Below are 13,593 nucleotides of genomic sequence, written 5' to 3'. Positions count from 1 at the left end.
GGAGCTAGATACAGGATCAGCTCTGACCGTCATAAGTCGACAGGATTACGAGCGGCTATTTCCGCATATACCTTTGAAAGACACATCCATTATCTTGAAAACATATACGGGGCAGAAAGTATACCCCAGAGGGAAAATAAGGGTGCCTGTTGTATACAACGGCAAGGAAATACAGAAGTTGTATTTATACGTTCTGCAAGATGGTGGTCCACCGCTGTTGGGACGTGAATGGATCAGGAAGATACGTTTAGACTGGCACTCCATTCAGGCACTGACGGTGACCAGTAAGAAAAAAAATGATGATGACGTCATACCTGAACGATTAAAAGACATCTTGGCCAACGCCAAAGAAGTGTTTCAACAGGAACTAGGAACCTTGAAAGGCGTCACCGCCTCAATAAAAGTGGAAGATGCGGCAATTCCCAAGTTTTTTAAGGCAAGGCAGGTGCCATACGCAATTCGTCCAGCAGTCGAGGCAGAGCTGGAGAATTTGGAAAAGGCAGGCGTGTTATCCAAGATAGATTGGAGCGAGTGGGCAACACCCATCGTCCCGGTCATGAAGAAAACGTTGAATAATGATAAAGCTGAAGAACAGAGAAAAATTCGCATCTGTGGGGACTTCAAGGTGACTGTAAACCCGGTCCTTCACACGGTACAGTATCCTCTTCCGAGGATAGAAGATATTTTCGCCTCACTATCCGGAGGGAAACGTTTCACCAAAATTGACTTGGCACAGGCATATCTACAGATGGAGGTTGAGGAGGCCTCTAAAAAGTATCTCACGATAAACACACACAAAGGCCTGTACCAGTACAATCGACTGGTTTTCGGAATAGTATCAGCTCCAGCTATCTGGCAAGGAGCTATGGAGCAAGTCCTGCAAGGGATTCCGGGGACTCAATGCTAACTAGACGACATCCTTGTAACAGGAGAAAATGACAACGAGCACCTTGCCAATTTGGAGCAGGTGCTCACTAGGCTGAGAGAACGGGGCCTACGAGCAAATCGCCCCAAGTGCGAATTTTTCCAGAAACAAATATCATATTGTGGCCACATAATTAACGAGGAAGGGTTGCATAAGTCACCTGAAAAAATTGAAGCGGTCATAAAAGCCCCAGCACCTGAAAATGTCTCACAACTAAGGTCGTTCCTGGGATTGATAAATTACTATCATAAATTTTTACCGAACTTGTCAACTGTTCTGCACCCTCTTAACGAACTGCTACAAACGGGAGTAATTTGGAAATGGAGCGAAGACTGTAAACGTGCCTTCCATAAATGCAAAGGCTTGATCACGTCCAAGGAAGTTTTGGCTCATTACAACCCATCACTGCCAATCAGACTGGCGTGCGATGCATCCCCTTACGGCGTAGGAGCGGTATTATCGCATAGATTCCCTGATGGCTCGGAGCGGCCGATAGCTTTTGCGTCACGCTCATTGAACTCAGCTGAGCGTAACTATGCCCAGATCGACAGGGAAGCACTCAGCCTGGTATGGGGAGTGAAGAAATTCAACCATTACCTACACGGACAAAAATTTACCATGTTGACTGACCATCAACCCCTCGTCTCCATATTCAACCCTAAAAAGGGCGTTCCCATTATGACAGCGCAAAGGCTACAGAGGTGGTCCCTTTTCCTAGGGGCACACCAATATGAGATAGAATACAAAGGATCAAAACAGCATGGAAATGCTGACGGTTTATCGCGTCTACCGTTGCCAACGGTAGAAGAGGCACCTACAGTGGACCCAGTGGAGATGTTCCACTCTACCATAGTAGAATGTCTACCAGTAACAAATTCTACCATTGAAAATGAAACGAGAAATGACCCGACTCTCTCACGAGTCTACGATTTAACAGTGAAGGGATGGCCAGCACATGGCGAACCACTGTTGCCAGCATTCTCGCAAAGAAGAGAACAGCTGTCAGTGTGCCGAGGAACCTTGATGTGTGGATCCAGAGTGGTGATTCCACCCAAACTCCAGGATAAAGTGCTAAAGGAGCTTCACGAGGGGCATCTGGGTGGAGTGAAAATGAAGAACCTAGCCAGAGCGTTTGTGTGGCGGCCAGGTATCGATGGAGACATCGAAGAAATGACCAAGGGCTGTCTAGGATGCCAGAAGGTCCAAAACGCCCCACCACAAGCCCCTCTACATCCATGGGAGTGGCCCTCATCTCCATGGCAAAGGGTACACATCGACTTTGCTGGTCCATTTATGGACTCAATGTTCTTAATCGCGGTTGATGCACATTCCAAGTGGCCGGAGGTAATAAAGATGTCCTCCACCACCACGGAAAAAACCATCACAGTATTAAGGACCATATTTGCCAGGAATGGGCTGCCTGAACAGATCTGTTCTGATAATGGACCGCAATTTGTGTCCGAAGAATTCAGGAAGTTCTTAAAAAACAATGGGGTTAAGCACTACACGTCCGCCCCATACCATCCCGCCACCAATGGATTGGCTGAAAGGTTTGTCCAGACCTTCAAGAAGGCCACAAAGGCCATGGGTAATGAAGACATAAATCTACAGCATAAGGTAGATAACTTCTTGTTTGCATACAGGAATGCAACACATGCGGTTACAAACCAAACTCCCGCCATGATGTTTTTCAATAGAAGACTAAGATGCCGGCTGGATTTGATCAAGCCAAACATCAGAAGGGATGTAGAGAACCGGCAATTTCAAGGCATGAATGAAAGGCCAACTAGAACCTTCCAGATAGGTCAACAAGTTTTGGCCTGGGACTACCATACCGAGAAATGGCAACCTGGAACTATTTGCACACAACTAGGACCGCTGATGTATACCGTGGACATTGGAGAAAGCATAATAAGGCGCCATGCTGACCAGATCATAGAGTCATCCGAAAAGGGACAACCTACACCACAACTCTATACGCCTAATGATGAAGCAGAGATACCCATAGTATCTACCTCCGATCCGGTGATACTGGAACCAGATGAACCCGACACTGGCATTCAAGCCGAATCGACCTTGCCAAAAGAACCTACTACACCACCGAAAACTACTACACCACTGAGGCGTTATCTGGACCGAGTCAGGAAGCCTCCAGAGAGACTGACTTATAATTGATTAACTGCAGCAAATGTGTAGATTATTGTTCTTGTAAACATGTTAATTAATGATTACTTAAAATGTTATGTACTGGTTGTCTAAAAGGGGAGGAATTGTGGTGTATGTGCCTTTAAGAGCCCCTGTGTACTGTAATGCCGGTAGTGGCCACTCAGGCTATATAAGCCTGTATAGTGTCTTGTATCTTTTAGTTCACCTCCAGACTTTGTTCAGTAAACACCTGTTAAACCAACTCCTGCATTCCGTGTCTCCATTAACACACGGACACAACACATACCTCCTACATTCATATCTAAATCATTAATGTACACTACAAACAGCAAAGGGCCCAGCACCGATCCCTGCGGTACACCACTGGACACAGGTTTCCAGTCACAAAAACAACCTTTGACCATCACACTCTGCCTCCTGCCACTAAGCCAATTTTGGATCCAACATGCCAAATTGCCTGGATCCCATGGGCTCTTACCTACTTGACCAGTCTCCCATGTGGGACTTTGTCAAAAGCCTTACTGAAGTCCATGTAGATTACATCAACTGCACTATCCTCATCCACACACCTAGTCACCCCCTCGAAAAATTCAATCAAATTGGTTAGACATGATCTCCCCCTGACAAAGCCATGCTGACTATCCTTGATTAATCCTTGCCTCTCCAAGTGGAGACTAATTATGTCCCTCAGAATTTTTTCCAATAATTTCCCTACCACTGATGTTAGGCTCACTGGCCTGTAATTCCCTGGTTTATCCCTACTACCCTTCTTGAATAGTGGTACTACGTTAGCTGTCCTCCAGTCCTCTGGCACCTCCCCTGTGGCCAGAGAGGTTCTGAAAATTTGTGTCAGAGCTCCTGCAATCTCCTCCCTTGCCTCACACAGCAGCCTGGGATACATCTTGTCTGGGCCTGGGGATTTATCCACTTCTAAGCCCGCTAAAACCGCTAGTACCTCCTCCCTCTCAATACTAATTTGTTCAAGTATATCACAATCCCCCCTGCCTGATTTCTATGCCTACATCGTCCTTATCCATCGTGAACACAGATGCAAAATATTCATTTAATACCTCACCTACATCTTCCGGCTCTACACAAAGATTGCCACTTTGATCCCTAATGTGCCCTACTCTTTACTGTTGCAGGCAGTCCCATACCTACGGTGGAGGTTGTCTGCAGATCCCCTTACAATGCATGTTGCATCTCTAAACCCAAGCCTGAGGCTTCGTTGTGTAGAAACATTTTCTTGACATGCCCAGTGATTGCTTTTTAAGCCTAATCTGTCCTAACTGCAGACCCACAATAAAGTTACCGATCAGTCACTTACTTATATATGCTGCCTTGTCTGTCACCATGTATTTGTTGCGATTAACGCTGGAAAACATGACCTTCTCGTCTCCTTCAGAAGCAGGAATTACAAAATATTTCTGTAAGAGATAAGCATAGAACCAAATTTTGAAAGGACCATCAATACAACTTTGATTATAAAATTGCTCCATATACTCTCAACTAAGAAAGAAAGTTAAGATATTTAGTTTGCCTGAATACAAGTAAAGGACCATCACCAACAAAATGTTCATGGGCTCTTTGAAAAGTTCTTTCATAATATTATAAAAAATGCTGCATTACGGTATAACTGAAGCCCAACTAATAATTGACACAAATGTTTATTATTCACTTGAGTGAACTATCGCTTGGCCATGCAGTTTATTCCCACAGACTCAATCAGGCTAGTTAAATGATGTTGTACAATGCCCAAGTATATAGAAAAATGATTCAACTTTTTCTGTCATAAGGAAAGTCAAGGTTAAGAAAAAGGTCCATCAAACTTCACCTCTCTAGTACCCTATCTTCTTCATCAGTCTGTCTCTAATGCTCCAATGTTTTTTTTTCCCCTCTACTAACTGCCTGGTAGACCATTCCTATGGCTGGAACTTCTGTAGGGGTTTTCTTGATCTCCCACCATCTCTTCAGTGGAGATCGGCAGAACCCCTGGAGAAATGGCGTAAATGGGGAAGAACATTGTTTCTGTAGGGTTCTGCTGAAGTTACAGCAGGTGACCGGGAGAACCCCGCGGAGATTCACCTCTTGCCATTTGTCACCCACAAAAGGAAGACATTTCTCCTGATAGCTGCTTTGAATCTGTTTCAATTTCAAAACGGGCGCCTGAGCATTCAATATGGCGGGCCGGGAGCCCACGTTCATTACATGCTGGAAGTGCGTCGCCCGCCATATTGGTGAAGGGAGAAAAAGAGGCATCCCGGGTCCATGCCTGAAACAGGCATTTAGGTCTTTTGCATATGGAAATGGTGGGGGTGGGGGCTAACAAATGTTTGAGGCCCCCTGTACAAAATTGAGCTGTCCTGAACACAGCCTGTTTAATCAATAGCTGATCGCCAGGAAATAAAAGTTAGTGGATTAAATCTGCACAATGTAATCAGCAAGGTCCCAGATTCAATCCGCAGTCGGTGCTGAGTTAGCTGATTATTAGGAGGTAGAGAAAGACCGAGAGAGGGACAGAGAAATACACCCTAAAAGTTTAGAGCAAATATATTGTACAAATGAAAAAGGAAGTACTCTGGAGCAGACTTCAAGGCTGTAATCACATCTCAGGTTTTTGACGACGGCAATAAGGAAAGAACTCACAGTTATTCAACACCCGTGCATGACCTCAGGATGACCCCGAGGGCTTTGCAGCCAATGAAGTACTTTTGAAGTGTGCCATGGATCTTTTACATTCACCTGAAAGGGCAGACGAGGTCTCGATTTAACATCTTGTATGAAAGACAGCACCTCAGACAGTGCAGCACTCCCTCAGTACAGCACTGAAGTGTCAGCCTAGATTACTCCTCAAGTCTTGAGGGTGCAACTTCAACCTGCAACCTTCTGACTCAAAAGGTAAGAGTGTGCCAAGGCTGACACTTTGAGACTTTATATGAGGGTTTACGAGATCATCCAAATCCTTCAATTGCAGCCCTGCAATCACTTCACTGTAATCCATTTTTCTCTATATAATAAATACCATTAAGAAAATTACATGGGAGCAATTCAGTTAAAGAATACATGATGTCATCAATTGAGAGTGGTTTATGGCAATCAGCTAGCTCCTCAATTGAAGGCGTGCCTTACATTCACTTCCAGGTGCCTGTTCTACTGAACCTGCAGCAGAGAGTTCAGTGGTTTACTGTCCTGGCAAAATGCCATTTTTAACAACGCAGTTTGAGTTTTCCAATTTATTTTATTGAATAGCCCACTACATGTATTTAACTTTCTCAAAGTAACTAATTAATAATTGTCGCAAAACAAACACACTGCATTTTAATTACAGTCTTTTATGCTAAACTTTAGGGACTACAGGCTATTAGAATTTACTGACTGGGTCTATGGAGAGTAGCCCAGGAGCAGCACGCACCCGTGTTAGAACTGCAGCTGCGACACACGCCTCGCTTTGAATCGAGGCAAAGTGCATTCCGGGGGTTACGTGAATGCAGTGGAGCCACGGCCGATCGGTCACTGCAAATGCACAGCATAAGTATGTGATGCTGTTGTCAATAGATGATATCATGGCATGCCAAACGCCCAGGCCTTTTTTAAGCACTTCACATCATGACATCATGGGGTGGGGTCGCTTTCATGATGGTGCCACTCACCTCACTTCTAAAATCAGTTTAGTTGTAGGATTGGTGTTGAACATTAAACCAGGTACGTGCAGTATTAGTGTGTACAGCTCCCATACAAATAGTAAGCCCAGAATCCCCCAATGATGGCGGGTGCAAGCACAGGGTGATGTTTATTTTTCTGGCTACAGAAACTAATCTGCGGAAACAATATTTCAGTCAGCGAGCGGTCAATCTATGGGACAGACTCCATAGGGAGAAGGTGGAAGGCGATGGCCTTGATTCACTCAAATGCAAATGAGAAAGATTTCTTTCCAAAAATAATCTTTTGGGATACAGTACATGAGTAACTTGAGACATGGCAAATTGTAAGTGTAGCGAGCTTGGGAGGAACAGGTGACTTTGGATCTATGGTTCCCAAAGCTCTCTACCACTGGGGGTTTTCTTCGCCTCATGTCTGGGTCTGCTGTAGACTAATTGATCGAGATTGATCGCTCTGATTAGTCAACAACTCCATTATCGTTGTATCCTGCGACTGCCAGGATAGTAGAAGGCAAAGTAGATGGACCTGGGTCTTTTTCTGTCTATGTTGCTATGTACGTCTCTGCATGCACTGTACATCTTATAACCTTCATGACTGTGTACCAGCCCACAATGCAATGTAGGATGTAGCTCCTTCCACTATCGCACTCAGTTTGCATTAGGCCTTCTGCACATGCCCTTACTCTCCTTCCCACTCCTTCTTCAGTGGAGAATTCCCACTATAACTGGTCCCTTGTTGGGCAACTCCCTCCTCGCCATCTGTCACCTCCTTCCCACTCAGAGGCTGTTCAGCCTCCTATCTTTAAGTCCAATGGGAACCTGGTCCTGCAGCCAAATTACATGCCATGCCGTAAAGAGATGGAATCTCCTAATCTTCTTAGGTCTCAATGAGTTATTCTTTAACACCCCGCTCCCCCCTTTTTACACCATACACGATTTTCTTTATTCATTGACTTTAATGAAAATTGGGAGAGGTGCAAAACAGGTGGCCGATTCACTATCACCTGTTTTCCACCCAACGCTAAAAGTTAAAATGACCCCCCCCCCCCCCCCATTGGGGTAGATTTTCATCTGCACCACCTGGGTGTAAAAACTTGCCTGGGTGGTGCACAGAACGGAAAATCAAGCTGGGCGGATTACATAGTCATAACGAATCCTGCCCGATCACAACGACAACAACTTGCATTTATATAGCGCCTTTAATGTAGTAAAAAGTCCCCAGGCGCTTCACAGGAGCGATTATCAAACAACATTTGGCACCGAGCCACATAAGGAGTTGGTGGGGCAGGTGACCAAAAGCTTGGTCAAAGAGGTAGGTTTTAAGGAGTGTCTTAAAGGAGGAGAGAGAGGCGGAGAGGTTTAGGCAGGAAATTCCAGAGCTTAGGGCCTAGGCAGCTGAAAGCACGGCCGTCAACCATGGAGCGATGAAAATCGGGGATGTACAAGAGGCCATGAGCTGGCACCGCCAACTGCACTCACCACATCAAAGCTGCAGTCGATGGGCTCACGGCAGAACATTTTGAGGGACCACAGAAAGTTGAGCATCGGCGCGTAGGTTTCCTTCCAGCAGCTGACCAACAGACGCACCTTCGCGTTCCGCAGAAAGAGAGCTTCCCGCAGCCCATTATCTATCAGAGGCCAGTACCTGAAACACAACACAATTATTGCTTGCCTCGAGTGGAACAAAGGGAACAGTTATTCTGTCTAGTAACTCTGGTGGTCTCGGTTCCCAGCCTCAGCCGACATCTCGCCTTATGGAATCTAGGGGAAGAGATAGAAGGGAGCGATGTGAAGGTAGAAGGTATGTGGCCAACAGGTGAGGGATTGGGTTCAATGGGACTCTGAACTGCAACCAGCTCTGCTATTTATACACTATTTTCTTGAAATTGGGAAACCATTTCTACTGCCAAGTTCCTAATTGCAACGGAGATCAAAATATTCCTTTTATCCAGCTGAAATTGATTTATTCCCTATCTACTTAACAAGTCTCTGTCGCACATCAGGATTCAACCAGTGCTCGAGGAATCCTCCTCGTTAATAAAGGTCTTTCAACTGGGGAAAACTATATTTACATTCACTGTATTCACATTCTAAGTGGCCACAAATGGATCAGGTATGTTTAGAGGACATGGCATTTCATAATAGAGAAGATTTTAGGGATTAGAGAACACAAGGATGATTATCCACATTGTTAGTGGATGTGTTCAGCATTATAGAGGCAGAACGAGCAGCTGAAAATAAAGAACTTGCATTTCGGTAGCGTCTTTCACAACCTTTACAGCCAATGAAGTAATTTTTTTGAAGTGCAGTCACTGTTGTAATGTAGGAAACGTGGCAGCCAGTTTGCGCACAGTAAGCTCCCACAAACAGCAATAAGATAATGACCAGATCATTTGTTTTAGTGATGTTGGTTGAGGGTTACATTTTTTGAAGTGTAGGTGCTGCACCCAGCACCACGTGGCCCACCGACCAAGAATGCTGGTAAATCAAGCCGATGGGTGGTTTTTGAAGGCCAGTCTGCCAGACTAACCAAGCACAATGGCAACATGCTACTCTGTTCGAGTATGTTCACTTGTTGCTATATTTTTAATAGCCTAGAAATTGCTGTGTGGATGAACATAGAATCGTCGAGAAATAGAGCACAGAAGGAGGTCATTCAGCCCATTGTACCTGCGCCGGCTCTTTGAAAGAGGAATTCAATTAGTCCCATTCCCCTGCTATAGAAACATCTAACATGTTCATCTGACATTAAGTCATCAACTATTTTGATACAGATAAGAGACTTAGGCCTAGAAATTCACTTTGGGCCCGCCAGCTGGCATGCGCCCAAAAGTTAGCGCTGAGCGCGGAGCCAGTTGCGCCCATCCGATATTCGGTTTTTGTGCCCCAAGTCGGAACCGGGCGCTATTCCAGGGTGTGCCCGCCCCCGCTTGGGGCACTGAAACTGAATTTCAGCGCTCTAGGCGCCGCTGCGCCACCCGCTGCGGAGCGGCAGGCTGCGGTACTGCAGGCCTCCTCCTTCTCTTAAGGGGGAGGTGCCTGCAACGGGGAGATCGCCGCTGGATAGTGCCGGCAAATGAGCCCGGCACCACGGAGAAGTGCCGGGTTCGCGGAAAGCAGCCGGCAATGCCGCGGGGGGGGGGGGGGTGTGGAGGAGGCCGGGGAAGGAGGTGCGGGCAGGCAGCCGCCGAAAAAGCGGGCGGCCGCACCTCCACCTTAAAGCGCCCACGAAGGCTACAGTACGGCCCCGTTTTCTGATCGCTGTTTGCGGCCGCTGCGGAAGAGGCGGCCGCAACTAAATATGGCGGTCGGGCCGGTAGCAGGGCGGTAGCGGGGCACTGCGCACACCGATGACATCATCGGTGGCGGCACAGCGCTACTGGCTAACGCCGCCATTACCGCAGCGCTGAATATCGGCGAAAGCTCAGCAAGTGGCGCAAAAGCCCTCTTTGGGCGATAACTGGGCGCAAAGCCTACTGAATTTCTAGGCCTTATTTCTCTTAACAGGGTTGATGTCCCTGTTAAAATAGCAAAGTAATGTTATATGACTGACAACATCCTTATGCTAATACCTCACACAGTAGTTCTCCACCGTTAATCTTTGCTGAGCAGTAAATTGTGATTTTCTTGCTCTCAGTGGTAAAGCACTCCATTGTTATAGAGCACCGTCACTTACTGCCCCATCTCTTTCGGATGAGATGTTAAACCGAGGCCCTGTCTGCCCTCTCAGGTGGACGTAAAGGATCCCACAGCACTATTTCACAGAAGAGCCGGGGAGTTCTCCCCCGGTCAATATTTATCCCTCAACCAACATCACTAAAACAGATTATCTGATCATCATCACATTGTGGTTTGTGGGACCTTGCTGAGCACAAATTGGCCGCCACGTTTCCAACATTACAAAGTACTTCATTGGCTGTAAAGTGCTTTGATGATGTCCTGAGGTCGTGATAGGCGTGCTATAAATGTAAATTCTTTCTTTCTTTACAGAGCAGACTGGCTATTATTTTATTTATCTCATTATACCGATGCCTTCACAATCCAGCATCTACTCCGTCCGTTGTTTCATCTCTTGCACTGTTTCCGTCCTCAGTGTGTTGTTCTCCCTATGGGCATTATTCCTTAACCTAGGTCTCCAGATTTTAAAACATCCATCAACACTGACGATACAAAGCTAGGTGAGGAAGTAAGCTGTGAGGAGAACGCAAAGAGGCTGCAAAGGGATAGAGACCGGTTAAATGATTGGACAAGGTGGCGGATGGAGTATAATGTGGGGAAATGTGAAATTATCCACTTTGGTAGGAAGAATGGAAAAGCAGAATATTTTTTAGAAGATGAGAGAGCAGTAAATGTTGGTAATCAGAGGGATTTAGGGGTCCTTGTACACAAATCACATAAAGTTAACCTGCAGGTACAGCAAGCAATTAGGAAGGCAAGTGGTATGTTAGCATTTATTGCTAGGGGGTTGAAGTATAAAAGTAAGGAAATCTTGCTGCAATTATATAGGGCTTTGGTGAGACTACACCTGGAGTACTGTGTACAGTTTTGGTCTCCTCACCTAAGGAAGGCTACACTTGCCTTAGAGGGAGTACAACAAAGGTTCACCAGATTGATTCCTGGGATGAGAGGGCTGTCCTATGAGGAGAGATCAAGTAGAATGGGCCTATATTTTCTGGAGTTTAGAAGAATAAGAGGTGATCTCATTGAAACGTATAAAATTCTTCGAGAGCTTGACAGGGTAGGTGCCGAGAGGCTGTTTCCCCTGGCTGGAGAGTCTAGAACTAAGAGGCGTGGTCTCAGGATAAGGGGCCGGCCATTTAGGACTGAGATGAGGAGAAACTTCTTCACTCAGAGTTGTGAATCTTTGGAATTCTCTAACACACCAGGAAGGACTGCCGGATGTCTCTTTGGAGGAAAAATTCGGTTGCTTTACGCCTCCCGTTAGCGCCCCGCCGATGACATCATCGCCGTGCGCAGCGCCCCAGCTGCAAACTTCGCTCGCGCCCCATGACCTACCGCCGGACGCTATATCCGACAGGGTCAGGGTGCCATGTTTGCGGCCAGGGCGGCAGGTGCCGGGCGGCCATTTTTTGGGGGGGCCGCCTGCCAGCCCCTGCCCCCTCTCGCCACCTCCTGCGGGGTGCCGGCTGTGATCGGGCTCTTTTGCCAGCACCCCGCTCCCTGCTGGACCAGCAGGGCCCCGGTGCGCGATGCGCTAGGCCCCTCCCCTTTAATCAGGGGAGGGAAGCCTGAAGTACCGCGGCGCTAGGTGCAGATGGGCGTGGCGCTGTTGCACGTAGCGACGCGATACTCAATGGGAGTGCCCCAAGAGGGAGGGGGAGCACTTCCAGTAGCCTTCTGCTTGGGGCGCAACCATTCAATTTCGGGCATGGGGGTGCCAACCAAGTTAGCGCCCCAAAGGGGGCGCGACCCAACTTTTTCCCCCCTTTAATCTTTGTCACAGCTCCAATTCCAGCCCCGAGAGTTCCCACCACATAAAAGCGCAATCAACATTGTACAACCTTATTACAAACTCATCGCATTCCATATTTTGCTTGATGTATGCTTGAGGTACCAGTTTTTTTTACCTGGGGTGGGGTGGGGGAGGAGAGTGGAGAGGGGAGACAGTGGGCTTAAGTTGTGTTAGACTTTTACCCTTGTACTATAGCTGACATTCAGAGTAATTGGCTGCACGGGCCAGAAAATGAAAGTAAATCAAGTAATTGCCTGGATTATCCAAACCTTCACTTCAGCCATTTGTGTGGGCTGAAAGGTCACTTTGCTGTTATAGCCAATATATCAAGCTGAATAGACGCTTCAAGCTGTTTGTGCCCTTTCTTCCCCCCACCCCATGGGATTTTAAAATAAATGACCGTAGCTAAGGTAAAACAGAATAAAATGTAAAAGCAAATACCAATAAGGTGTTCTAGAGATGAAGAATTAAAACAAAATGTCATATATGTATATTATATATACACCGTTAAGGGTTTAGTCTAAGGGCTGCAACACAATGGGGGCAATTTTCCCAGCTCTGGGGAGGCGGGTATGGAGGCGGGACTGCTGGGAAAATGGCAGAATCTGGGAGCGGGTACCCATCCCGCCCCCAACCCGCCTCTGTGCTATCTTCGCAGGAGGCGGGCACCCGATCCGTGCCGGGTCCCGTCTCCTCGTGGAGGGAAGGGGTTTAGTGCCAATTAACTACCCGCTTAACAGGTAGTTAACAGGCAGTTTTTTGGCTAATCCCTATTTTGAGCCCTAAAGTGTGGGCTTCCCGACGACTCTGAACCTCGCCAGGGTCAGCGAGGCGAGCCGTGGGTCTGCGGGGGTCGGAGGAGCCGAAAAGTGCGCTGTGCAGGTGAGTGATGAGTGCAAGTGTGGAGAGGTAAGTGTGTGAGGTGAGTCTAAAGTGTTTTAATAAGATTACTTACCTTTACTTCTTCCTCCAGGCTTCATCCCTTTAGGCTGCAGAGCTGCCTCATCTCCACGACAGAGATGACAGAATGGCTACTGCATTCTCCAATGCAACAGCCATCTGATTTCTGCTCAGGAAATAGGTTTGGTGAGTCTGGAGTGCAAGGACTCATCAAAGAACAGAGGATGTCAGTGTTTGACAGCTTCTCAAAGCTGTCAAACGATGACAATTCATCTGTCAAAAATTTTAACTGGCCTGCCAAGCCCGCTGGGCGGGCTTAACAAGGTCAATCAAGGGAAAATAGCGTGGGTTGGCCGGACCTCGATGGAGGCGGGACTAAAACCCAACAAGCAGCCGTCCTGCCTCCATCACATTCCCATTGATAAAATCACCCCCAGTGTGTCTATTAACCAATAATAATTTCTAAAACA

At 46.9% G+C, this 13,593-nt stretch overlaps 1 protein-coding gene across 2 annotated transcripts in view; it reads right to left on the bottom strand.

The window, feature by feature from the left end:
• Positions 1–13,593, bottom strand: part of LOC147120964 (inactive phospholipase D5-like) — a 110,513-nt gene that overhangs the window by 24,223 nt on the left and 72,697 nt on the right. The window contains exons 8-10 of one of the 2 annotated variants that reach the window (XM_085979949.1): positions 8,230–8,395; positions 5,738–5,833; positions 4,430–4,518 (exon numbers count right to left, since the gene is read on the bottom strand). In XM_085979949.1, coding sequence (XP_085836075.1) covers positions 5,744–5,833; positions 8,230–8,395 — 256 coding nt within the window. In that variant the 3' untranslated portion in view covers positions 4,430–4,518; positions 5,738–5,743. Of the gene's footprint in view, positions 1–4,418; positions 4,519–5,737; positions 5,834–8,229; positions 8,396–13,593 lie in introns of those variants that run through there. The other variant, XM_085979945.1, reaches the window with a different exon arrangement.

The sequence above is a fragment of the Somniosus microcephalus genome, chromosome 3 (assembly GCF_052327205.1).
Source record: "Somniosus microcephalus isolate GS21.2 chromosome 3, FLI_Smic_1.0, whole genome shotgun sequence".
NCBI lineage: Eukaryota > Metazoa > Chordata > Chondrichthyes > Squaliformes > Somniosidae > Somniosus > Somniosus microcephalus.
This window is presented reverse-complemented; position numbering and strand designations above follow the sequence as displayed.